This window comes from Myodes glareolus, chromosome 8, assembly GCF_982192425.1.
Source record: "Myodes glareolus chromosome 8, mMyoGla1.1, whole genome shotgun sequence".
NCBI classification, from domain to species: domain Eukaryota; kingdom Metazoa; phylum Chordata; class Mammalia; order Rodentia; family Cricetidae; genus Myodes; species Myodes glareolus.
The window spans coordinates 30,409,804-30,436,839 of NC_142033.1; the positions used below are offsets into that span (position 1 = coordinate 30,409,804).

Below are 27,036 nucleotides of genomic sequence, written 5' to 3' on the forward strand. Positions count from 1 at the left end.
TCTCAGTAGCCCGGAGTCCCTTCCTCCCCTCCAATTCACAGTCTCATGTGCTCAGTGCTGCAACTGCCGACGGCCTATCTAGCTAATAAAACAAAAATAAACCTGGACCAGTGGGGTCCTCACGCACACCCACATCCACACCCTAGCATCTCCACTACCAGTCACAGGAGCCCTTGAACAATCCTACCTGGCTCTACCTCCACACAGCCTCGCATCCACACTACCTTTTAACGTGAATCTTTCATCTCTCAGACAGGAATTTCATTAACAAAGGGCAAATGCAGAAAAAAAGAAAAGAAAAGAAACGAAACGAGTGTTTGAAAGGAACCGAAAATTGTCTCATGTCGGCCCTCTGATTTAGTTTTTCGTTGTTTGTACATTCTGTGTCCGAAAGAAAACAGCTTTTCATTAATTGGGCATCAGTCCAGGCGCTTGGGCTTGGCGCGTCGCCCGCAGGGCTGTGTGAATTCAGCCTGGCAGACCAAAGCTTTGAGAGGTGGCGGAAACATCTAACTCAAGCCGGGTCCAAATAAGGAAGCCAGGGAAAGAGCCGGGGACCTGCTGCTCGTTCACTTCTCTCAGCGGCACCCTCCAAGTAATCTTGGTGGCTAAGGGGACAGAGCTGAATGAAAAGTTTCACGAGACTCTCAGAAGTCACCGCCTGAGCATCAAACCTGCATAACCGGGAGAGACGCAAGGCGGGCGGGCAGACTTTCAGTGGTTCCCGCCTGCCCACGCTGCAGGTTTTTCAGGTCCTTGCTTGAGTGTGCACTCCCAGGCGTAAATAAACGTGCGCTCAGCAGCCGCGTCAGACAGTAGGCTATTTAAGCCAGCAGGCACCAGCACCCGCTGCTTCCAGCCCAGAACTCGCCCAGGCATACACGTAAGTAGCTTTCTGAGGTTGGCCTTGAATGCGAAAAATGAATTTGTCTAGAGATGAGCCCAAAATGCTAGACTTCAAGCATTTGGGCTTTTATTTATTTGTTTGTTTGTTTCTTTTCTGCTGGAGAATGGTGGAGGTGAAAGGGGAAATAAAAATATAATGCTTACTCCCTAGTGTTCTCCCCGCCCCATCCTCACTACCCCAGGGTAGAGTCAGAGTGTTGTTGGGGTGATAAACCAGGTCTTTTGCAAAAAGTGTGCCCCAGATTGTGGTGAATTTGGAGCGGGAAGCAGAGCGGTGTTTGTTGTTGTTTACAGTTTCTTGCTTCCATTTTCATCACCTGTGCAACTGTTATTTATCATTCCATCATTTAAATACTAATTACTGCTACTTTACTGCTCAGTTTATTATCTGAAAATCAAACATAATCGTGTTTAAAATATATATCTTGTGTTTGGTGTAGGCGAAGTGACTCTCTGGCTGGGTTCTGAACTCACAGTGCTACATATATATTACTATTTCTTGTTCTCCATATAGCTGCAGTAATGAAAATATCTATCGGTTAAGAATGAAAAGAAACGCTGCACTTTGGGTTTTCCAGAAAGTAGAGGCTTGTGGATTTTGAGCTCAAACGGGGTATCTAGGTACTCAAGGTCAACTGTTAGGTGGGGGAAGAGTCATTGCATAAAAGGAACAGTGTATCATGTATTTCAGATGAGAAGGTCTTGAAGAGAGATGCCAACCATTTCCTGCAGCTTGTCTCAGGACAGGGCTTATGTATCCGGGGCAGGTACTGCAGAAGATGCAGGCTGGGGAGGTGGGAGAGAACGGGGGAAACGGCTTGGACTTGACTGATGCTGAGAAAATGCAAGTGGGGCAAAGGAGGAGAACTGACATTACATCCGTAGTTCAGCTGCTTGGGTCAAGGGCTCAGAGGTGCGGGCATATGTGATAGCTCTTGCCTGTAATCTCAGCTCTTGCAGGCTGAGGCAAGAGGATCGCGCTGAGTTTGAGGCTACAGAATTTCAGAGCAACCCTGCCTCAAATAGACAAAAGCAAGATTTGGCGATGAAGCTTTAGAATGTGCTAGAATTCCAGCCCCATTCCTAGGTCTTTACCACGAAGGAGCCTCACCCCAGCCATTTTTTTTTTTTTTTTTGAGACTCTGTTTCACACTGTGTAGCTTTGGTTGACCTGGAACTCTCCATGCAGATCAGACTAGCCTAGAACTCACAGAGATCTACTTGAGCGCTGGGCTTATGTTCAAATCCAACACATTGCTTTTAAAGATGTTTTTTTTTTTTAAAAAAAAAAAGAATATGTTTTTACTTGAAATAGAATCCTATCGCATTTCGGCTCCCTTTCCTTCCCCCAGTCCTTCCTAGCTATGTTCCCCGGGACTCTTCCCATGTCCTCCCTTTGTCTTTTATTGTCATGTCAGTTCGATTATTAACTGCCATGTATGTGTTTGTGTACATGTGTGTGTATGCACAGATATGTATAAATGCAAGCTGAGGCCTTTTGTTTGGAGGGGGAATTAAGACAGGATTTCTCTGTGTAGCTTTGGAGCCTGTCCTGGAACTCGCTTTGTAGACCAGGCTGGCCTTGAACTCACAGAGATCCACCTGCCTCTGCCTCCCGAGTGCTGGGATCAAAGGCGTGCACCACCACTGCCTAGCCCGAGGCTGAGTCCATTTTTTTGAGGGTGTGTATGCGGTTAAAGTCTGACTCCTCTGCATTGGACAGCCAATGAGGAGACTCATCCACATTTTCTAGACCCCTGGGAAGTCCATGAATGCTAAATCAAGGTTGTGCCTTGATTTTTGTTTTTTATTTGCATAGAATTCTTTCTTTTTTCATTTATTCTTTTGTTTATTTATATTTATTTTTCTTTCTATCCCAATCAGTTCCCCTCCTCCCCTCTTCACAGTCCCCTCTCCCCCCAACCCCCCCACCTCACCCAGCCACCGCTCCCCCAGAGTTGAGCCTTCTTTTTTTAAGGAGCTTAAAGCTGTGGATCAAGAAGCTAGCAGATGTGTGGAGCAGGGATGATGGGCTTAAACCTTTGACACAGCGGGCTCTCCATAGCCACGAAACTGAAGCTGAGTTACATGTCTGCAAAGGTCTTGTTCTAGACAAGCTATGACGAGAGCATTTGGGTCTGGGAGCAAGAGCAGAGATGCTAAAGGCAGTGCTAACAAAGAGGTGGGAGATAGCATGTGTTTTGTTTTGGTTTGTTCTGGTTTCTCTAGACAGGGTTTCTCTGTAGCTTTGGAACATGTTCTGGAACTCACTCTGTAGACTAAGACCAGGCTGGCTTCAAACTCACAGAGATCCGCCTGCTGAGTATTGGGATTAAAGTGTTGGGTGGTGTGCACCACCACCACCTGGCTGAGACAGCATACGCTGTATGTGAGCTCATCTGAGGTGGGATAAAGCAGGTCAGTGGTGGCCTGGAAAAGGGGACCAAGAAGAGGCTTGGGGTATGGGGGCAGATGAGATCTAGGGGAGTAATGGCTTTTTTTCAATACCCTTTTCTTCTGGTGTTTTTGAAACCCAGGTTGGCTTCAAACTCACAGTGATCCTCCTGTATCATCCTTTAGAGGTTCCCCCAGGAAACATTAGGATGGGTCTATCTATCAGTATAAAGGCAGGGCAGCCCCAGGCAAAAGCATGAGCGGGTGACATCTGTCTTCCTGATTCGGCCATTCCTACCATCCTTCACCTCCTCCTCACACCTGTGTGGACGCAGGTGCTAGTGTGGGAGTGGGGATGGGGCCACAGGGCCCCACTGAACCTGCCCTGGCAAGCTGCCTGTGTTTAAGATAGCGTCCAACTGTGCTATTTCCAAAGTCTCCCTCTCTCAGGGATTTGTTTACCCACCTTTGGCAAACCAATTAAAGTTATGATCTTAATAGACAGTAATTACTTAATGAACCCTGGGTTATTAAATAGGTTCTAACAAGATAACCTATCTGGGAGTTCTTTCAAATGTTTTTCTTTCTTTTCTTTTTTTCTTTTTTCTTCCTTTCTTCCTTTCTTCCTTCTTTCCTTTCTCCCTTTCCCTCTTCCTTCTGTCTTCTTCCTTTCTTCTTCCTTCCTTTTCTTCCTCCCCCTCTCTCTCTTCCTTCCTGTCTTCTTTTCTTATTTCCTTTCTCCTTTTCTTTCTTTCTCTCTCTTTTTTCCTTTCTTTTCTTTTCTTTTTTCTTTCTTTTTTTCTTTCTTTTTTTTTTTGCTGATTTTGTTGTTTGATTGTTTGAGGCAGGATCTCATGTAACCCAGATGGCCTCAAATTTGATATGTTGCTGTCTGCTTTGAACCTCCTACCCCCAGATCCTGAGTCCTGAGATTATAGGTTTGTGCTATCACACCAGCTTTGAAATGTTATATAAATATAATTATCATTTGAATTTTAAAGTAAGCAATTAAGAAAACCACTTTCAGGCAAAAATGTATAATCCCTATTCATCAGAATTAATTCCAAACCACGGAGAGAAAGAGTGTCAAGATTATAGGTTTTTCAGTCTCATCCTATAGGCACCATCGAAGACTGGGCCTTGCTAAATTGTCTTTTCTGAATTAGACAGTTCTTTGTTAAATACATTTGCTTTAGTGTGTGAGAGAGAAAGGGCAGGAGAGAGAGAGAGAGAGAAAGAGAGAGAAAGAGAGAGAGAGAGAGAGAGAGAGAGGACAGTAGTAGGGGAGGCAGCCTGTTCAAGCTGAACTCTATCCTGAACCCCAGAAACTAACCTTTCAGAAAATACTAGGCTGTAAGCATCAGGGCAGTAGGCCAACACTGGGTACCGCTGCTATTCTGAAGTCAAAACTACTTCCTGCCATTTCGAGTTCATGAGAAATGTTTTTAGACAAACAATGGGTTCACACAGCTGGTCAATCATGTGTGTAGAAGTGACAGAATTTCTTCTTTCGATGACTTTCTTTTGTGTACATCTCCTTCACCACTGTTCCTGTGTAGAATGGCTCATTTCAAAGGTCCCTTGGATTTTTGTCTTTAATGGCTATGGTGTGTAACCTGGATTAGGTTTTGAACACTGATGAATTCCTCAGACTTCCAAAATGCTGAGAGAATGCGGCTGTGGGTAACAGGGATGTGGCCTGTAGCCTGGAGGGATGCACAGAGCACCCGCCCACCCAGTTAAAAACAAGCGTGGAAGAAACACCTTCCTGCATGCTTACCCAGGGCATGCTGGTGGGCACAGGCTTGATGGGAATACAGATGATCTCCACTGCGCAGACGGAGGAAGTGTGGCCTGGTGCAGATGGCACACCCTCCCGGCTCACAGCTTCTGTATTTCAGTTGGCCCCATTGGAGGCTTGCCAGTCTAACACTGTTGATCCCGGCCATATGTGAAATTTGGAGTGGGTGGCATACAACAAGGCAGGTGCAGGTTTGCCCATCCCTTTCAGCTGCCAGGAAAGTCCCTGCATCTATCCTCGGTGAGATGTTGAATAGTTCCTCACAGGTACGAGCACAGACTAGTCCTGGAGGAAGACGGCCCAGCCCTCAGAGCAGGGAGTACCTTCTTAGCTGCAATGCTATTTTAAAGCAGGAGACCCAAAGATTAGAAGTCTTAACTGGGTTTTTAGCATGTGGTGTGTGTGTGTGTGTGTGTGTGTGTACGTGTGTGATGTGCCACAATGTGTGTGTTGTGTGTGTGTGTGTCAGGTGTGGGTGGGTCCATGTGCCACAATGTGTATGTGTGTTGTGTGTATGAGGGGGCATGGGCATGTGCCAGTGTGCGTTCGTGTGTGTGTCTGTGTGTATGTGCGTGTGTGTGTCTAGGTCAGAAGACACCTTGGATCTGGTTCCCTCCTGCCACAAGGAGTTCTGAGGATGGAACTCAGATGGTCAGACTTGGCAGCAAGTGCCTTTGCTGGCTGAGCCATCTCGAAGGCGCCCAAGGGGAGTCTAAATAACTGCATCTTCCCTGTCTTCCCTGGCTGGAGTCACAAATGATCTGATCATCTCTGATTACAACCCATGAAAGTTCAAGAGAGCGAGCTAATTCCCTGGAATTCAGCCTTCAGCTAAGCAGGCGCAGGGACCCAGGTCTCCCAACACCGCAGAGGCACTGTTCCCCTGTCTTACGGGTTCCCTGAAGGAAGCCGGGTGCTTACACTGAAAGGAGATCACTGTTCATATCAGTCAAGCAAAAAGAAGTTCAGAATAAATGTAGGGGGCTTAAGGGGCTAATCCTCACAAGGTTGAGCTGCTTTGTTTCAGGTGATTACTCATTCGTGGCCACGTAGGTAGCAACTGACGTGCTGTCCAAAACAGGGACGTTCGTTTTACCCATTTCCATGTTTCTTATAACTTACTCTGGTGGTTTCTATAAAATGAAAACCCTGCCCGTTTGTTTACAAGTGACCCAGTCTATCCGCATATGGTGGAAACAAACAAGAAAACCCCAAGGTAGACACCGAGTGGGTTCTGACCTTTGAAACTGTTAATCAGGAAACCAATGACAGTCATTCTGGATCTAGATGGATCTAGATGGAAATTTCCTGGAATCCTTCAGGTCGTGGCAGATCTGATTACACAGTGCAATCTTTGTTGATGTATTGCCACTTCCTGCCTGTGTGGCTTCTCCCTAAGGAAATTTATATAAGCAGTTCTCTCGGCCCACCTCCCTAGTCTGCTGGTGGCTGGGAGTGAAACGCTCTATAAGTAAGTGATGCTGGAAGCGCCTGTCACTACGTTAAGTGTTCCTCTCACTCTTCGTTCTGTTCTTCGGGGTCACCTGGTAACTCTGGGAACTGTGAAGCAGGATTAAAGGGGGCGAGAGGCTCCCTGTCATTTGCTCACTCAATCCAGTTCAGAGTTCAGACTTTTGAAGCTCTTCTGAGAGCGTCTAATGACTAAGCAGCCTCGGGGGCAGATCTCTAAGAAGCTGCAAGGGGACCTGATGTATTTAACTTGATTAGGAGAAGACTAAAATTCACTTAATTATGCTGTTGAAAGGCGGTTGTGCCAGTGGCCAGTTACTCACTTTGACCTTCAAGGAAAACAATTCAAGGTCAGGGATGGGTGTGGGCCACAGCTCGGTGGGTTCTCATGCCCTCAAGTACCATCTGTATGCAAAGGTACAGAAAGATGTACAAGCAAGTTCTGGAAAATAGACAGACCGTCAGTCTGTTGATTGTCATGTGTTTGCCCATTTGTTTGTCTCATGTCAAAGCATTTGTTAACTAGGGACAGGAGAGATGGCTCAGCGGTTAAGAGCACTGGCTGCTCTTCCAAAGGACCCAGATACAATTGTGAGCACGCACATGGCAGCTCACAAATGTCCGTAACTCCAGTTTCAGGGGATTCAACTCTTTCTTGTTTGGGGACCAGGTGCACACATAGGGGTGCAGTGGCTTTCTGGACAAAGCAAATGACATATTCTAAGAAATCATGTCATTCTTCAGTTTTGAGTTAAAAAAACATTAAGTCATTTTGCCATTTAATGATTTAAAATTGGATGCCATTCAGTTGCCCAACATTGCACTTTGAGCCATTGGGAAAGCTGGGTTCGTACCGTGAATGTCAATAGTGTTTATAGTTTGCAGTTCATAGACATCTCATTGACTCCTACACAAATGTCGTGGGGTAGCTGGAGTAAGGTGGCAGCAGTGGAAGATTCAGACCCGGAGGTCCACAGCAAGTGTGAGCTGTGCAACATCACGTGGAGACTGAGTCGCATTTCCAAAGTTCGGACTTCCTGGAGCTCCATCCACTCTCTTTCTGCAGCATGTCTGAACTACCCTGGGTTCCACAGAACTTTCTAGTATATCTGTCCTCTTAGGTGTGTGTGTGTGTGTGTGTGGTGTTAATGACTAGGCTAAATATTTACATCTGTTCTTTGTCCCACTAGCTGAGCACCTGTTCATAAAAAAGGCTCAATTGTGGAAAAAGTGTAACTGAGTTTCCTGGCAACAGGCAGCTGGGGTAGTTGGACTTTGGCATATTTTGGCATTGTACAGGTGCCCGTGGTGTGCCGTTTCATCATTACCTAATCGCGGTCATAAAATAAGGATGGTAGTTGGATCATAAAAAGTAACACTTGATTAAAGCGTATTTGGACAAAGTGATACCTCCATTTTGTCAGTGAGTCTTCCCTGGGTTTTTCAAGATGCACAGACCATCTGGGGAAGCATCCTTGCTCGCTTTAGGCAGAGTGCAATGACTTAAGGAAGTCCAGGCAGGGCCCTCACCTCCTGATCCATGCGCAATACTATAGGTTCCTAACAACTGTTTCTTACCCTGTCATTTGGATTTGAGTAAAAATATTGTAGAATTCAGCACAGATTCTCAAAATAAATCAATAAATCCTGGTGCCACATCTGCAGAGTTACAAATGCACAACCTTGTCCAAGATCAAATAACGAGACTGAGAATATTTGTAGAAAGAAACTCTTTTCTTTTTCTTTTTCTTTCTTTCTTTTTTCTTTCTTTGGTTTTTCGAGACAGGGTTTCTCTGTAGCTTTGGAGCCTGTCCTGGAACTCGCTCTTGTTGACCAGGCTGGCCTCGAACTCACAAAGGAAACTTTAATTCTTTAATTTTTAATATTTGAAAATGTCCAAATAGCTGCAGAATACGACTAGTTTATTGACTTCATTCTCCATAGCCCATGTATCATCATCACCACCATTTATGCCCTGGCAATGCTTGAGCCTGGGCAGCCCGTTTATGGTGGTTCTCCAGTTGTTCCTGTCCTGGGCAGCCCTAGATGCTTGTGTTACTGCCATACCCAGGTTCCACAGTCTTCCTTTATGCTGTCTACCCACCCACGTATAACCTACCCTTACTGTATACATGTTTTAGATTACCAAACTGATCTCTGTCATCCACTTTTACATTTTGATCATCCGAATACTTTCACATGACAGACACATCACCCTACTTGCAAGCTATTGATCTAATGAAGCTAATTAATACTTTTCTATACAAATTTAATTCAAGAATTAAACGAGCAACCATATTGAGTAACACACTCCAAGACATATTAAGAAATCCATTAGCTGCCATTTTGGCATATTTGGGACAACTTTTTATTCGTTACAAACTATAGAAAATTGATCTGTTTCTTATTTGTGTCCATGCTTGCTCATACAAATATTTTCATCTTTAATGATTCTCTTTAGGATATACGATCATTTTGTCCCATGAAAATCTCTAATTGATACAATAAACATCAATTTTTTTTCAAAGGTGAATTTGATCGTTCTGTGTATTCCCCAGATATTGTCCTTCTTTTTTCTCTGGTCTGAAGTTCCCTAAACACATGGGTACCCCTAGAATTCTCGAGGATGAAGGGTTTGAGGCTTTTATTTGTGTCTGGCGGCAGAATGAACTCTTTTTGCGAAGTGGATTTTTGTAGTTGCTAAACTTTAGCGCACCACACTCCGCCCCACGGCGGGCGGACACCCTGAGCCTTTCTCTTCCTCCCAGACAACGTCTAGATACAGCAAAAGAAACCAGCGTTCAGGAGGTAGGAGGGCCCAGAACATCATCTTAGCCTCGGAGCTCCAGTGTTACCCTCCTTCAAAATGACCTTCATCCTAATTAATGTGGCCTGCATCTTGCTAATCCAAACAGCAGCAGACATGCTAAGTCCCATAGGAGCTCCTGTCCCATACCTAAATGACACATCTGACAGACAGTAAGGGGACCAGATGCTCTGGTTTGCTTGGGATGCGTCCACTGTGGCCTGTTGTAGAGGTGCCCTTATTCCATAAGTGTTGTAGCTTAGATGACAAATTGTATTACATATAATTTAACAGACTGACTGTGAAAAAGCACGTGGTTATACTATGGTTCATGGGTCACTCAGCAGTCCTTTGGAGTAGAAATTTGGTACAACATATTCATCAAATCAAAACCTTTGTAGTCTTCAGATGAGGCCTCTTTCTCCCACGAGTGGCCCCAGGACACTGTTATTAACAAAGGTCGTGGTCATTTAATATCTGCACTGTTCAGAACACCATTACTCAGAACAGAGATCACCTCCAGATCCTCTGGTCCAAACCTTCCTTTTGTGGATGAAGACTTAATTATAATCTTGTGGAACTGTGTGTCATCTTACACGATTCTGAACTGTTCCGTGAGCATCGCCACTACCGGTCACCGCTCCTTGCCTGTCGGCTCCGCTGAGTCTCTGGACATACTTTACTTGAAGAGAAGAGAATCAAATTTCAAATAAGTTAAAGGACATAGCCAAGGTCCTCTGAGGACTGTGGAGAGTTTAAAATGGAATCCATCTCTGGCTCCCTGCCCGTGTCCTGCCCATCACTCCACACTGGTTAATCTTTTCATCCAGTAAGGAGGATTTAAAATGCAACTTCCACAATGTACCCAACCCAGATGCACGAGCATTCTGTCTGTAAAGAATGCTACATACCCTAAAGTCCCTAGCTTCTGCTTTGTTCTAACTGCCACAAACCCTTATGGGTGACTAAACTGTCCCTGTGTGATAGTGCCACTTGGTGGCATGCTAAGAGAGTGGGGCACAAAACTGCAACCTGTGCCCGTCTTTTGGATGAGGAGGAAAGGAAAATGCAGGCACCTGCCCCCCCATCGCCTGCTGGTAGCAGTAACAGTGTAATTAACCATGTCTTAGATAACCTGTGTCCACTCTCTTCTTCCCTGTCCCTCCCTATTCCATTCACGTCACAGGGACAGCTTTAATGACACAAAAGATCTGACCATGCCTTAGGACCTTTTCTAGTTTCGGGCATAATCAGAATTGTGCTATAAGTCCCCAAATCTTCAAGAGTTTCTTGCAAGTTCCATGAACATCTACACCAAAACCTCATTTTCCAAGCCAGTTTTTAATTAAAATCGTCTTAAGAAAAACGTTTGCTTTCCAAATAAGCAAATGGCTTCACTGGGCTATTTCAGCAGGATAATTTCCTCTGATAGTAACAATCATACAGCGTTTTAGCTGTGTTCTCTGCTGTGAGCTAGCCTGGGAGTCTATCTAAGTTCATAATCTTTCTGGGGAAGACTCCTTTGAGCTCGTGAACCTCATTATAAAAGGCAGATTGTTTACTCACGCAGGTCTTCCTCTCTTGTCCATTTATCTCCAAAGAGATTGGGTCGAACTCATTACTCATTTTGCAGCTTGCTCAGAGGAGCCTAAAGCTTTATTCTGGTCTTTCACTGTTCCCGGTGCTTCATATGCAAGACCGGAACAGTTAGGCAGGCGGGAGGCTTTCAGTGAAAAGAGTCCGGTGCCTGTGAGAAGAATTGGATGTTAAGGGTCAACTAAATGGTTGACTCATGGCTGGAAGTCGTTCCCAGACACCCGCCCCTCTGGTGGTTTTGTTTTCTTATCTTCCCGTTTTCCAAAGAGGCTATAGAAAAATCTAAACCATTGCAACCTGCTTCAGGAACTTCCTGGATCGATTCAATGCAAATGTACGATGTAGGGATGGACTGGTAGCAACAGCTACTAAGCCCTTGTTGCTCTCCCCAAAGGTAAGCGATCCACTCCATTCTGTTGAATGCCGCAATGCCTTCTCATTTGTATGGCACATTCGCCACCAGTGTCCTCTCTCGGCTACATCTGCACCAGCGAAAGAGGAGCATGTGCAGCAGGAGAGCCAGCCTAGTTGGTGGTGTGAGCTGCTCTTCCTGACTCCTCCAATGGGCTGGGTCATGCCACAGGCACATGGGGCATCGCCTCACTTGTGACCCTGCGGCATCACTTAGTCCTGTTTTCTCTTACACACAGCAAGGGTCATCTGTTCACTCGGCTACTCAGCACAGCGGAAATACGGCGTGGGAGTTAAGAATGTGGGTGGAGAAATCGGGCTTTCTGGGTTTGAGGAAATATGGTGTGGTGGTAAAGGGCATGAATGGAGAAGTCAGTTTTTCTGCATTTGAGGCTCCATTCTGCCCCCTAAAACCTTGAGATCTGAAGCGTCTCCCTCCACTTCCAACCTTGCCGTAGAATTGTTGGAATTAAGATGCGCGTCACCCTATCCACCTCCCTGGCCTCCTCTTCCATCCTATGAATATAGTCTCATGGATGAAAGGGAAGAAAGAGAAAGCAAGGAAATGGTGGCGAGGAAGGAGCAGAAATTCACTCTCTTATGCGGGAGGACCAACAAGGAAGCACAAAGCAATGTGCGCTGCGCAGAAGGCTCACTGCAGATGAGAGCCCCACCCCACCCGTCAGTTTCCAGATCTCCCACCAACATCCTCTCACAATGAGGCTTCATCCACAACATTGGACTTATAAAGAACAGTTCCAATGTCCACCATTGGGCTTTCCCAGTCCATGAAGATTAAAAGGGAGAGATTGTAACCCAGAAAAGTCAGGCACAAACGGTTCTTTCCAGGTGTCCGGCCAGGAGATCCTCAGTTCTCATGCATTTAAGAACAGCAGCATATCACACAAGAAATACTGTATTGTTGTGAGTAAGTGCTTTGAACACAGCATGGGAGGGTAAGGTGTGCACCGCTCTAGCGTATCTCCTTGTAGCAGTGAGCAAAGTGAGCTCTCTAATGCTTAGCATATGAGATGTCAGGATATTTGATGGGTTTTATTTTCCTATATTAACTCAAATTTCATTTTGAAATGTGTGTGCGTACATTTGCACGTCTGTGTATGCACATTTTCATGTGTGAGCACAAGTGTGTGTGTGCATACATGTGTGCATGTGCGTGCCTGTGTGCGTGTGTGTGCAGTGTACATACACACATGTGGGGATCAGAGGACAATCTTGGGTTTCATTCTTCAGGTGCTTCCCATTTTCTTTGAGACAGTGTTTCTCACAGGCCTGGAACTTCACCAAGTAAATTAGAAGAGCTAGCCAGCAATCTTAGCAGGGATCTGTGTGTCTCCTCCTCCCATCTTGTTGTTGTTAGGATCATAAATGTTTGCCACCACATCTGACTATTTACATGGGTTCTGGGGATTTGAACTCAGGCCCTCAGACTTGGCAGCAAGCACTTTTCCAACAGAGCCATCTTGCCGTTTTGTCCTTAATTCTGTTACATTTCTTAGGGCAGCAGGATTTCTAAGGCAAGAAGAGAGAGAGCAAACGTAGGGAGAAATATTGGGAACAGCGAACGGAATCAAAAGCAGCACAGGGCCTTTATGAAAGCTCAGAAAATGCAGAACTAAAAAGAAAAGGCAACGCTTCATATTTTTAAGACCCGGATTACTCCTTGATGGATGCCCAATTCTGCAGCAGGGTCAAAATATCAGAACCCCAGCATGATGTCACCTCTACCAGGCAAACCTTGCAGGAATGAGGCTCGTGGTTGTGGGTGCCCATGTGTGACTCAGTTTCCATCTGGAGTCCATTCTGACTTATAAGTCTTTTGAGTTCAAGTTTGCCTGCTTTGTTTTTTCCTATAACCTTGAGGACTGTGAGAGACTTCTGATTTAGCCCGTGAGAAAAGAACACTCTATCTAGTAGACTGTATACTGCTGACGACAAACCTCAGGAACATCAAGATAGAAAGTGAGGCTGCTTCCGAGCAGCAAGCACATGTTGGAGAGGAGGCTGCTCGCTCAAGGACAGGGATGGTCTCGTGGCTAGATACTGATTGACCGTCTGTGCCATACTTTATCCTGCTTTTGTATATATGTAAGTTCCGAAATAAACTCTGGACTGTGTGGCTGCTTGGTTTGACCAGTCGGCCGCCGGGCAGACCTCCGGATTCTATCCTGTCTTCTGTCTCAGCTTCTTTCACCTGACTTGCCTTTGGCTTCGAGGATCCCGAGCGAGTCAACCCTCGCTGACTTTGTAAGAGCGGGCTCCTACACTTGGTCTGGTTGCTGGCAACCAGTTGGTATAGCATGGATTCGGGTGAAGTGGGCATTTCAATCTTTTAGTCTTGAGTCATACGAAGCATGATTCGCAATAGTATGCATGCATGCATGCCTGTCAGTGTGAATTGGTGGCTCTGGCTGTGCTGTCACTGTCAACTGGTTAAACATACATACATGAATATACTTACAGAGCATACTTCAGCTTCTTCACCTGTCACATGGTGTCGGGACAAGGCTTTAACGGGGTATATTCCATCACCGCTGTTGACTAATGTCAAGAAAAACACAAGGAGTTTTGAAAGAGAAGCATAGAAGTCCACATGGATGTCATCCCAGAAGCTGAGGGAGCAAGATTAGGTCGACCACAGCAGGTCAGCAATGGCCCAGGCCACTTTGGCAAGGATCTTCAGTCCTCACCACACTAATTCTTCCCCCAAGGTGAAGATGGATGATTAAGTCAAAGACTCAAATGGGTGCTGCAGCGAAAGCCTGGGGCTTGTGACAGCCAGACAGCATAAGGAGAACATATTTGGAGGCATGAACCAACCGTGATGCTTATGAAATCAGAAGCTGCCCTTTCTCCTTCCTGCAGCTAAAACAAAAGAGGGAGTTTTCAGCCCTCCCCTGACCCTGCAGACAAGTTAGTAAACATTTCTTGATTGTAGAACATGACCGATTCCATTGTGGTTTCAAAAAGAGCGTTTTGAAAGAAACTAAAATGCCAAAGAAAAGCCAGAACTCAGCACACAGTCATATAAATACACCATAGTGTCTACAGCTCAGCACATGGTGATCACTGTACTCCATACAGATACACCACACAGTGTCCACAGCTCAACACACGGTGATCGCCGTACAGATACACCATGCAGATGCACCATACAGTGTCCACAGCTCAGCACACGGTGATCACTGTACACCATACAGATACACCACACAGTGTCCACAGCTCAGCACACGGTGATCACTGTACACCATACAGATACACCACACAGTGTCCACAGCTCAGCACACGGTGATCGCCGTACAGATGCACCATACAGTGTCCACAGCTCAGCACACGCTGATCACCATGCAGATACACCACACAGTGTCCACAGCTCAGCACACGGTGATCACCATGCAGATACACCATGCATTCCCCACTTTGTAGTCGTCTGTCCATCACCCATCCTCTTCCCATCCATCACTTAGTGTCCACCTGGAGACTGGTAGTTCCTTGGTGAGTGTGTGTGCGGGGTTAACTGACTAAATCATTTCAAGGGCAAAATCAAGTTTTGGCTTCTAAGAGCTCTGGAGAAGCAACATGACCAGGCTTTCAGCACGTCACCGACGGGAATTCCTAGTGACTAGCTTTCTATCCATATCTCAGCATTGTTCCAGTGACCAGGGGACTCAACCAAGTTAGTTTGGAGACCAAATCCAAGCTCTAAAAAAGAAAATACTTCAAATCCCGTTACGGGCTGGAACAGGAAATACTTTTACACAGCAAACAGTAATCAGATGGGGCCTTTCACCCTAAGAGGTCACACAGCCGGGATGAAAATAACTCCAAGAGTTTTGGACGGCCCCCTGGAGGGCAGAGCACACAGCTCCAGTAGAGATTAGGTCGACAGCACAGTTGGTGCTGAGGCAGGGACTCGGGATGCGGTCGCCATTCAAATGAGAGTTTTACTGGAGAGCTTGGCCAGCAAATGTTGTCCTTACCCTGCAAAGGGAAACACTTGTGCTTCCTGTAAACCAACAGGTCCAGACCTCATAATCACCGAGAGAACTCCCCTAGCGGGGCTGCAGAAGGCATGCACAAGAATGTTCAGCCCCTGGCACTGCCCAAGAAATAAAATTATCTTTAAAAACTAAAACTTATCTTTAAACTAATTTTCCTAAAACTATCTCAGCCTACCATCTGCTCAAACGTTGAGGGGACGCGTAGCCAAGAAGAGGTAGGTAAGCCGTGGAACTTTCCAAATGTTTACAGTTAATTCGAGTCGTTAAACTGCAAGATGTGAGAGTAGCTGAAATGCTGTCCCTCTCTCTCCCACTCTAGGTTCCTAAAATGTGGCTCTCCTTCAGGAGGTGAGGAGTGGGCCTAGACACAGCCACCGACGGTCCTAGGACTCAGCAGGGTTTGACAGCCACTGCTCTTAGCTCAAGGACAGTAGTAAGGAGGTGTCTATGTAAAAGGACACCTCTTCGGGCGTGTCTATCATGGGTGCCAGAATGTAGGGGCAGATCCACGAGGGCTAGAGATAGAACCTAGGGCCTTGCACATGCTAGGTTCTACCCACTGCGCTTTACCCCAAATATCTAAGTCACTGTTCCATGCTATGCGGAGACACCATCACCAAGGTAACATATAGTAGACAGCATTTAGTTGAAGGCTTGCTTCCTGAGCATCAAGGCCAGGAATGCGGCAGCAGCCATGGCACTGGAGCAGTAGCCGGGAGCTTTCATTCCGGTGACAGGTGGAAGGCCGCCGGCGGGGAGCACAAGGCTGGGCCTGGTGTGGGCCCGCACCCCAGTGATACATCTCCTGGGGAAAGACCACACTTCCTAATCCTTCTGGGAGCCCAACATCTATATATGAGCCTATGGGGGCCACCCTCATTCAAACCCTTACACAGAGTCTTCCTTTTCGTCAGTTTCTCAGAGATACTGAAAGTTTGGATGAGCCCCCTTTTACCTTCTGTGGAGCGGTGGTCAAGGAACCAACAAGTAGAAGGAGCCCCAGTCTTCTAGAGCAGACACCCATCACTTCTCTTGGAGGAGGAGCCACACACCATTTTATTTTTCACTTGAAAAGATAAAATGTTTTCAGAGCCAATTACTTTTAGGAAGTTCACAGTGAACACAACAAAAATACAGGCAAGGAAAACTGGGAAATATCCCGAAGGAATGATCCACCTCACAGTTGGTAGGTAGCAGGCACTCCCCAGCATATACACAGATACACACACACACACACACACACACACACACACACACACACACTCAGGAGGTGGAATCAGGAGGCTCAGAAGTTCAAAAATCATAAATAGCTATATAGCAAGCTTGGGACCCTGTCTTAAGGGGTGGGGGAAAGAATTCACCCACTTTTCCCTTGTGGCCGACTCCTGGGGAATTTGTTTCTCTACGGATTCGGTGTGAGTGGCATAACAGAGAGGTCATAATGCTGGGAGAGGAAGGAGATAAAAGGTGGCCAATGCATACCAGTTTGCAGCACTTCATGTGAGCTACTTAGCGTAGGTGTATGTACAAAGCAAAGGACCGTGGGCTCATGGGACATAAGGCTGTTGGACCCACACACCGACAGCCCAGGCTTTGGAACTGATTTAGAAAAAAGCCAGCTGTTTTCATTTAACCTCTCGAAAAAAAGGCTTGTGCAACGACTTCGCCAACCACAGAAGAAAAATACAATGACAGGACAAATTGCTCTCCAAAGTGTTTCATAAGCGGTGGACAACCGCAACTGTGAAACTGGTGTCGAGATTAAATGTTCAGCAGCCTCGAAACCGTTCTTAGTTCTCTGTATCTGACATGATTTAGACTATCTTCAGAGAAACTTCTCAAGAGTTTCCTTATTTCCTTACTGGAAACAGCTAAGAACCTTTACAAGGCCAAGGTTACCAGGGCAGTGTGATTTTATACAGTGTGTGTGTGTGTGTGTGTGTGAGTGTGTGTGTGTGTGTGTGTGTGTGTGTGTGTGTGTGTGTGAGAGAGAGAGAGAGAGAGAGAGAGAGAGAGAGAGAGAGAGAAAACAAAGCAAAAGCAAACATTTGCCAATGAGAGAGGGCTGAAATAATAGTGCCTGAGTTCTGTAGAGCAGTAACAAATCCATCTGACGGTAGAGCCCTTTCATCCCCATGGCTAGAAACCAAGCACGCTTGTTTAGTGTACCTTGGAGAGCAAGGTGCTGTCGGAGGACCCTCCCACGTGTCTCCTTAGCAGTCATCAATGGTCCTGCCGACTAATCCTAGCAATCCTTCGAAGTCAACACCCCTGTCACCACTTGATCCCACGGAGGCATGTTAGCAGCCCACAGTTAGATAGCAGCAGTTACAAAAGAGACAGGAAAACATGTCCATAAATCTGAATGGGGTTCCCAGTGTGATATTTCTGGAGGCCCAAGGATTCTACAAGGCAGTAACAGGGATTCTGGGGGAAGAGCCAGCAGGACCGGAAACCATTCCAGGGCAAGAAGACCAGAGGCAGCGTTGTCCTTGCTGCGTTCTTTAGGTTGGCAGCTTGAACAGTGGTGGGTGGCTTCAGTTGGACGGCTTTGGCTGGGATTCGTGTCTAACTAGAAACACACCCACTGAACGTGGCAACAAGCCCTCCTTGCACTCACACTGTTACCCTCCTACTTTCTCCCACTAACCTGAAGACAGACTGACTTACTGAAAAGAGGCTAGCGAAACACCAGCCTTGAGCCAAGGTTCAGTGTGTGTACCATAGAGCACTGGTTATGCTTGGAAATGGGCAGAGCTCTGGGTTCTCTGCCTCGATGTCCCTGGCTGTGAGGAAATAACTTTCCAGAGAGAGTGTGTCTTAGGAAGGGAGGCTGTGGGCTAATGGGAGAGGTATTGCTGACCTGATGGCCCCCCCCCCCCCCCCCGATGACCTGGGTACAGAGACTTGGTACACGTTTTAACTTGAGGAACATCTAGTTGCCTGATAATGATTTCATGGCGACCTGACAAGTGGTTTGAACCCCAGCCCCACGTAGTTGCAAAGCTTCTCGTCCTGTCTGAAACCTCCTCAAGGAAGTAGAAGGAGGTATAGGCCACAGTGAAGAGGTCTAAGCACTGGGCACATTATGCAGGTAGCTCACCCCCAGGCACAAACCACATCCTAACGGGCTCCCGTCTCTGCTGAGGACTTTTGCAATTGTTTGTTAGTGCAACAAATCAGGGTGATTTGCGTAGCACACTGCTGCTTGGCCAAGCCTGTACCGAATCTACAGCGGAGAATATCTTGAAGACCAACGTTCTCTACCTCCCAGTCTTCAACCCCGCGGCACAGGACGGGGGAGTACCTCTGTCAGTTTTCTTAGCCCCAAGTCTGAAGCTACTACATAGATGGGGAGGGGACACAGCAGGAAGGTCACGCCCCAGTCTGCCAGCAATATTTGTCTTAAAAGTGAAGACCGGTAAGAGACCTTGAAGCCTGAGGCGGACCTGTTTTCCTTTGAGGAAGTTCGAGGTTTTAAGTAACAGTTGATTTTGATCCTGCTTAATAGTGTAGGTTTTGAAAGTTATCACCTCCGCACAGGGCAGCACGGTGGGGTGGGCTCTTGGGAGCGCGGCCTGGCAATAGCAAGTCTGGGGTTCACAGCTTAGGTTAAGAAGTTGCCAGGAAAGTGGGCAAAGGTGGTGGCAGCGGTCCCGGCAAGGCATGCAGGTGGATAAGTCTTCTCCATTCATTCCAACACTCCAAAGTAAGTCATTATCTTTGTAGTTTCATTTCCACATCTGTAAATTGGAAAGATCTTTAAAGCGTCTTCTAAAATTTTATAGCTGTAATTTGTAACTATGTGGGCAATTTAACTTTTCCGCCGTGATTTTCATGTACTTCAGGTTTTTCTATAGTATGAGTTATTTTGTAATCAGGAAAAAAAGTAAATGTCTATTGGTGTTATTCTTTTTTAAAATGTGCGGTCTCCATTTTCCCAACTTGTGCTGTGGGCGTCTTTTCGTCTTTCCAAAGTGTGCGGTGCCCAGCGCTCCCTGGCAAGGTCCCCACGTGCTAGCTAGCTGCGGAGGCCGGGTGCGCGGCCCGGGAGGCGTGCCCAGGCGGCCGGGAGCCCTGCCCCGCGTGTGTCCTAAGTCCCCAGGGCAGCTCCGGATCAGCTCCGGATCTCCAGAGGCAGCTCTTGAGGCGCTTCCTCTACTGTCTCCTCCGAGTGGCGTCCCCATCCTCCTCTGCATCCTTGGCTAGGTTGGGGACCGTGCGGGGAGGCTGGGAACTTGCTCCGTAGTTCGTCCTCCGGGTCCCCGGGGAGGGCGCCCGCGAGCTCCGCAGTCCGCAGCTCGCCGGAGATGGGACGGAGGGGGGCTCCGTGGGACCGCGGGAGGGGACAGGCCGGCCTCGCTCACCCGGCGCTTCTTCTTCCCCCGCAGCCGTACCAGAACCATGTCAGCGGAGACCACGACCGGCCCCACGGAGGACCAGGTAGAGATCCTGGAATACAACTTCAACAAGGTCAACAAGCATCCCGACCCCACCACGCTGTGCCTCATCGCTGCCGAGGCGGGCCTCACGGAGGAGGAGACGCAGGTGAGTCCCCAAGCCTAGCGCAGCGCCGGAGACTGTCGGGTCCCCGCGCCTCTCGCGGGACTCCACTGCGTGGATCCCAGTCCGTGTATCACTCCGCAGCTCCCTGAGCGACCAGTCCACCTCCACTCCCAAACCCCAACCCACCACCATTTACTTTCCTTCTGACTTTCCATTGCCTCCCAGAGCCGGAACCATACTTTCTCCTCTGGTTGGAGCAGTTCACTTGCTGTGCTTTCTGTTTCCCAGCTCAGGAACTCCCTACTCTGTGCTGGAGATCTTCAGGAAGGTTTGTTTTCATCAGGGGTATCACAGTTGGAAGGGACTTTGGCGATCAGCTATAAATTCAGTCCTTAGGTTTGTCAAAAAGGAGGAACCTAAGGCGGGGGTGGCAGGCACCTGCCAGGATCGTTAAGTCGCTCTTCCCGCCACATTGCCACATTGCGGTGCTGCATGCCTCTCGGCTACACAACCTAACTGGCTCGTTGCCGTGGTTCGGATCGGGTGTTGTTGTTGTTCTATTAATCCCCTGGTTCTGAGGCTTAGAGTCTTTCCCTGGAGTTTTCCAAGAAGGTAGCCCGCTGACGTTATGCTGCAAAACCCCCTAGCGTGATGATATTTGTTACAGGTTTCCTTGTCATCCGACTAATCCAGAAAATTGCTTAAGGTAAAGATTGCAGCGCCGCCTGGCGCAGTGTTGGAGCGGTTAGCCGACTTTCCCTGCCTAGTCCTGTTTAAACTCTGACTTCTCTTTTCCCTTTGGTCACGGAAAGATGATTTGCTCTGCACGATGAACCGATCCTGCCTTCCTCCAAGCACTTCACGCCTCTCAATGCTGTGCTGAAATTGGGATGTTCTTATTCCTTCCAGTTTAGTAGATCGAAGAAGAAGGGGCTTTGTCCTCTCTTCACCCTGCTCAGTTGAAGCTTAAAATTTTGTAATGAGTGCTCTCCGGGATCCTGGGACCAAAATCCTGAGCCCCAAGCCCTAAATGATCTTTAATAAGCCCGGGGCAACACGGAGAATTTACCCATATGTAATCCTTCCAGTCCCGGATCTAATAGAAAGGCTATCTAACCAGAATCAGAACCCAATAGAAGATGATGGTTTATTGAAATCCAAGTCTAAAAGCTCCTGTGTCTTGGAGCCCATGGAAAGACAAGCTGTTGAAGTACTAGCAGTTTGAAATCCACACTGTATTTTGTGATCATAAAGATATCTCAGGTTTTAAGAACTAGGCTATTGTATATCATGCACACAGTACCAATTAGGGACTAACCCTGAAGTCTCTTCAACCTGCAAAGAATAGTCATGTTTGTCTGTATTTACCATCATGTGTGCATGTGTGGTGCTGGAGATCAAAGCTAAGGCCTTGAGCATGCTAAGCATAGCCTGTACCACTAAGCTGAGCCACCTGCCCTATGGCTCAAATACCTGGCATGCTTTGTTTCAGATACTTGCTGAGTGTAACACCACTTGTCTTGTCACTGTCTTAAGAGAGCAAGCCCTGTGAGCTCAGGAAAGGAACCGAGGCCCGGAAAGCTGAAGTTGCTAAAACTGCAACAGTCTGGTTCCATGCCTTAGACCCTGGGACTCTGTGCCCTACGACCTCCACAGAGGAGGGCTGGAAACAGCTGTGTGTGTGTGATATAGGAAGGAAGGACAGAAAGATCAGTTTGCCTGTGCATTAAGTAATGGGCATTCCAGGCTATTGCTAACCTTTTCTCCAGATCTCTCTGCTGTGAAAGAATTGCAATGAAATCCAGCAGGGGCTGAAAGAAAAGGTGTCTGCCTTTCAGTGCTTGAGACCAACAAATGCAGAAATTCGCACGACAGGGATCTGTGCCCATGGTAGTTCTGCCTTGCCTCTTCTGCCACCCTTAAATGCACAAATGGTGCAGCCAGTATGACAAGAGGGTGTGGATGAGTCAGCCTCCTGGGAGGGCCTGGCTTCCTCTTCCTGCCACGGGCCAACACCTTCTTCCTCCAGAGGCCTGCTGCAGCTCAGCTTGCCCCCATCTTCCTGTCTAGACCCGTAGGGAAGTACCTGGAACCCAGAGCTCAGACTCTCTGCAGGAGGCTTCTGAAGGAGGCTCCTGCTTGCCCTGTCACTTCTGGTTGGACTGGGTCCCACCTCCGCATCCTTTCTTAGCTCCACACACCAGCTTCAGCATACTGGTTGTCTGTTCTTCTCTAACATTTACATTTTAAAAGATGTCCTCTACAAAAAGAAAAGTGTCTTCTGCAGACACAAAGTCCAGCAATGAGACTGCAAGCTAAGACAATTGCCTTTATCTGTAGAAGGTCTTTAGGGATGCTTCATAGACCTCTGTGGAGGCCAGCACTTGCTGGTTCTCCCCTGACACCTACTGTCAGCACAGCCCCTGCCTCTCTTCACTAGTATGATCCTCTCCCAGCCAAAACGGTTTTCATCACAGACGCCAGGTCCCATCCTGACACCAACCATCTCCAGAGACAGAATCAGGCCCCTTCCCCCTTACAGAGTGTGACAGACAGGCTCTTCCTATGTAGTCCAACCTGGTCATGAACTCACAATCCTCCTGCCTCAGCTTCTGACTGCTGGGATTACAGAGAGGTATCACAATATTCAGCATCACATTATTTCCCTAGGCCAAGTATTATGTTAGTAACAGAGAAATACACACGATCCACTCTTGAGAGGTCGTTCCTGATTCACACTGTGGACATTTTAGCGAAGGCGAGGAAGACCAGAATGCAGACGCATTCTGGCTGGGAACCCTTGTAGACCTCTTTTCCTCCCCTCCCCCCATCCTGCATGGGTGCTATACCAATATCCTCATAAGGTGTGAGGGAGGCACGTCTCTGAACATGGTGTGAAAAGCCAGTCCTTGTGTTCATGAGTCACCGGTACATCTGCAGACCTTGTAACAATCCCACTATCAAACCGAATTCTAGGAAGCCAATGGGCAGTAAGGGCCTCATGGCGAGAGGCCTTCTTTAGTTGCTTTTGTTGGGATCCTTGGAGGAATGTTTCTCATTCCTCTGTATATCTGCTACATTTAAGTTAAATGAAATCCTACAGAATCCTACTCCCTGTGGCTTTTACTGTATGGAAGTCAGTGTAAAAGGGACTGGGAACAGTGCTTCATTTTCACCCCGAGAGGCCGGAGTGGTACGGTCGTCTTCATACACACACACACACACACACACACACACAGACAGACACACACACACACAGAGTCTTCTTCACACACACTTGAATATAGACATAGTGTTCTCCACACACAGTTGCGCACACACACAAGTACAGTGTAGTTGGCATTGCTTCTTGAGGAAGTTCCCAGTATTTTTTATCTCTTTTTGGTGTTCTGGGCTTGTTCCCAGGATCCAGTGTTTTTAGTTGTTGCAAGTTTTAGCAGTGGGATAAGACCTCTAAAGGTCTCGCTCTGAAGAGAACGAAATGCTAGTTGTTAGAGAAAAGGACAAGAACAATGTTGTTTTGCCCCGACCCCTCCCAACCCCAGTATCCAATTATCATCTGTTCACCCAGAGTAAATAAATTTCCATGCGTGAGCAGGGGTAATGAGAGCACCCATTCATGGCAAACAAGGGATGAATGTCTCTCCCGGGGGATGGCTGGAACAAAGCAGAGAGAAAGAGACAAAGCCAGGTGGAAAATTAGGATTTATGGGAGTCAGGAGATACAAGATCCAGAGCTAGACAGAAAAGGAGCTAGCAAGAGATTGTGTATTTTGTTACCAGTAGCTAGTTTGCTGGATTATGATGTATAACCTGCACTGACAATCTCAATCTCTCTCTCCCTCCCTCCCTTTTACCTATGTATCTACCTATCCTATCTGTCTGTCTGTCTATCTGTCTGTCTATCTATCTATCTATCTATCTTCCTTCCTTCCTTTCTTCAGGAAGCAGCTGAGCTTTTCTCACACCTCTTCCCATCTCTCAGTACCAGAGACTTAATTTGTTAAGCATTTAGATTGTACCTTGCAAATTCACAAATGTGGTTCAGGTCGAAGCTATTTTGGGTAATGACCCATCAATATTCTTCATGTGAAGACGCAGGGGTGGGGGGGGCTCTTTTGAATGAGGCCAGCTTAACCACTTTGTCTTAAATGAGTCCTGATAGAAAGTGTGGGTTTTTTTCTCTCTTCTAGGTTTTAATTAGTCTTTAAAATGCTGCTATTTATGCAGCGCTAGTTCCTGGAAACCCTGTTTAATCAGCACTTGCAGCTTCAAAACCCCCACAGTTACCTCGTTAACGAAATTGGCACCATGCTGCTCTCAAACCAGACCCAGACTTGACTGAGCACATACACAGATTAAAAGAAAAGAATGTGCCCACTCGTCACATCAAAGTTGGGTTCAAACCACTCTCTCATGAGCCCTCTCTTTAGTGATGCCCGTGGGGATGTGGTTCATCTGGTAGGGTGCTTGCCCAGCATGCCCAGGCCATAGTTTCCATCTTCAGCACTGACTAAACCAGGCACCAGGAACACCTGTAATCCAAGTGTTTGGGAGGTAGAAGCAGGAGGACCAGATGTTCAAGGTCTCCAGATACATAACGGATTCAAGGACAGTCTGTGCAACTTGGGCCTGTTTCAAAAGCAGTAACAGGAAAAGGAAGAAAATAAAATAAATAATACACACACACACACAGAGAGAGAGAGAGAGAGAGAGAGAGAAAAGAGTGGTACCCCAGAGTGAAATGAGGCATGCGGGAAGCAAGTGCCCTAGAGAAGGCTTCCTTCTGATGGTCCCCCCACTTCACCCTTTGGCTTTTTATTGATGTTCTCTGCTGCCACCCCCAGGATAAGGGTGGAGGGACAATTGGTCCTGGTAGAGGCAGAGACTCAGCAGGTGAACTGCAGCTTGAGAGAGTGAGCCCTGACCCAGTGCACACACGCATGCACGCAGGCACGTGTAGGCTGCAAAGCAGTGTGCTGAGAGCCCTTGCCTGAGTGACAGCCTGCCCCCAGGTTGTCAGCGGCTCTTCCGTCCTGTGGTTCACATCCTTTCTTCTGATCTTGGGCTCCTTAGATCTCAGGAGAGACCAGCTTTTCTCCAACAGGGCCCAGTCTACTTGTAAGGCTGAACATGAAAGCTGAATAGATGTTTCCCACTAGGGCCACCTCTATCAGCCAACCCCACAGCGGCTTTATTACTGATCTACCCTGTCCGCCTTCTTAACCCTAGATTAGGGAAACCTTAGGAAACCCACAAGGGGCAACAGAGACCACCAAAGCTTACCTCTTTGTTCACAGATGAGCTGACTGACTGATACTGTTCCTAGAGACTTCTTGCAGCCAGTCAGTGACAGTAGAGTTGACTATTGGCTCCTCCCGCAATGCTCACCTACACTAACATCTTGATCGATTAGATCAGCGCTGTATAATCTGACCATTACCTGTGTCCTCCATGACACGGGAGGTGCGGGGGTCAAGAGAAAACTGTGTGTTATGTCTTCCAAGGAGAGCAGCCTGCTTCTTCTGTTTCCTTAACAGTGCCTTTCAAAGTTGGTTTCTTCAAATCCTAGTTTCCTTCTGAGCTGCTGGTTCAGACCTTGTCCCCCAGTACAGATTTAATTCCGTTGTCTCCAAAGCCCTGAGTCTGAAGTGATGTTGTAAAGGCTGCCAATTCGTGAAAAGTGCCACCCTGCCTTACAGCTTACAGGAACGTGTAGGCCACCCTTATCCGTTCCAGAAGCCTCTCATTGAGGCCTCCCCAGAAGTGCTACTGACAGTGGTCAGGGTTCAGTATTTGAGGGACACTGAGCTGGATTATGAGTCCTGGATAAACCCACCTCTCTCACTGCTCAGCGCTCCACTCCATGGGTGCCTAAGGAAGGATTAATTGGTTACATCTCGAGACTTTGTGTACGGGGGTGGGGGGGTAAGATGCAGGGATGATAAGATGAGAACAGTCTTGGTGTTCATGGATCCTTCTAGAAGAGTGTTCAGGCAATGAAAAATGCAAGTCCTATGAGGTTAACAAAACAGAAAATAAGGAGAACCTGAGAGAGAGAGAGAGAGAGAGAGAGAGAGAGAGAGAGAGAGAGAGAGAGTTGGAAGACTATGTGGCATGCACAGATTTTCCGGGGCAAGCACGGTTGGGGTTGTGCTGAGAGAACCACCCCCACAGGCCTTGTTTCTCTCCTTCCCAATTGGGTCACACAAACTACCCTTAGACATGAAATAGACATTTCAGTTTTTCAGTACATGACAGGTAATTCTTCACATTTCTTTCTTTCAGAAATGGTTTAAGCAGCGCCTGGCCCAGTGGCGGCGGTCAGAAGGCTTGCCCTCCGAATGCAGGTCTGTCACAGATTAGGGAGCCAGCGGCACCGGCAGCCTCCCTGGCTCTCCTGAACTCCACCTGCGGCTCCTCACCTGGGCTCACCCAGGCTCTTTCGATGTTTCAGTGTAGTGTTGTGTGTCCCGTCGTTCGCTGGCCTGCTATTTAATACAATGTTTGTTTTTTTCTTTAAAAAATGTATATAACTAAAAAAGAAAATAACAGGAAGCTAAATGCAGTTCTGTGTAAAGCGATGGCTTGGCTGAAAAGGGGCAGGGCTTGCGTTTCCCTTTGGATTTCAATGAAAGACGTTGTGGAATGGTTTTCTGTCTGCCTACGGTAATCAGCTGCCAGTAGCAAATCACGTGTACCATTCATTTCAGAGCCACCAGGCTTCTACAGAAAAGCTATTAGAACAGGCAGAACTTCTCCCGAATTCACCCCCCTGTGCCCTTTCCCTCTATTTCACTGAGTTCACTGGTAGTCGAATGAGCACATGGGTGTATTGTCAAAGTTTCTGTGTTACCTCGGAAGAACCCTAAGCTAGCAGCTTCAGACTCGAAGTGGCAGAAAAGCAAGTAGCTAAGAAAAGAATTTACAGAGTCTGGAGTTTACCTTATTTAAATGAATTTGTTAAGTTTATTTTGCTGAATAAAATGAACTGCTTTTTGTTTCAAAAATGATATTCTAAATAAAAGAGTTTTTGTTGAAAATTCATGGAGATTTACTCATTCATTCATTCATTCACTCACTCAATTTTAAAGCTGACTAGGAAGCCTATGAGGAGACAATCGCTG

The 27,036-nt window shown here is 47.1% G+C and overlaps 1 protein-coding gene across 3 annotated transcripts; it reads left to right on the forward strand.

Moving 5' to 3' along the window:
* Positions 1 to 519: 519 nt before the first annotated feature.
* Hopx (HOP homeobox) lies at positions 520 to 26,956 on the forward strand. 3 transcript variants are annotated; one of them, XM_048446340.3, is made up of 3 exons: positions 520 to 883; positions 19,795 to 19,951; positions 26,198 to 26,956. In XM_048446340.3, the coding sequence occupies exons 2-3, from the start codon at positions 19,808 to 19,810 to the stop codon at positions 26,273 to 26,275; spliced, it is 222 nt and encodes a 73-aa protein (XP_048302297.1). In that variant the 5' UTR covers positions 520 to 883; positions 19,795 to 19,807; the 3' UTR covers positions 26,276 to 26,956. The 3 variants fall into 3 exon arrangements, with proteins under 3 accessions (XP_048302297.1, XP_048302296.1, XP_048302295.1); XM_048446339.3 differs by lacking the exon at positions 520 to 883 and adding an exon at positions 18,969 to 19,112; XM_048446338.3 differs by lacking the exon at positions 520 to 883 and adding an exon at positions 19,474 to 19,612.
* The last annotated feature ends 80 nt before the right edge of the window (positions 26,957 to 27,036 follow it).

What these genes read in the sequence shown, in the direction of transcription:
- Hopx (XM_048446340.3), top strand. Translation starts at nt 19,808, where the DNA reads ATGTCAGCGGAGACCACGACCGGCCCCACGGAGGACCAGGTAGAGATC. An exon ending in TCACGGAGGAGGAGACGCAG is followed by an intron (nt 19,952 to 26,197) that starts GTGAGTCCCCAA and finishes TCTTTCTTTCAG; the next exon opens with AAATGGTTTAAGCAGCGCCT.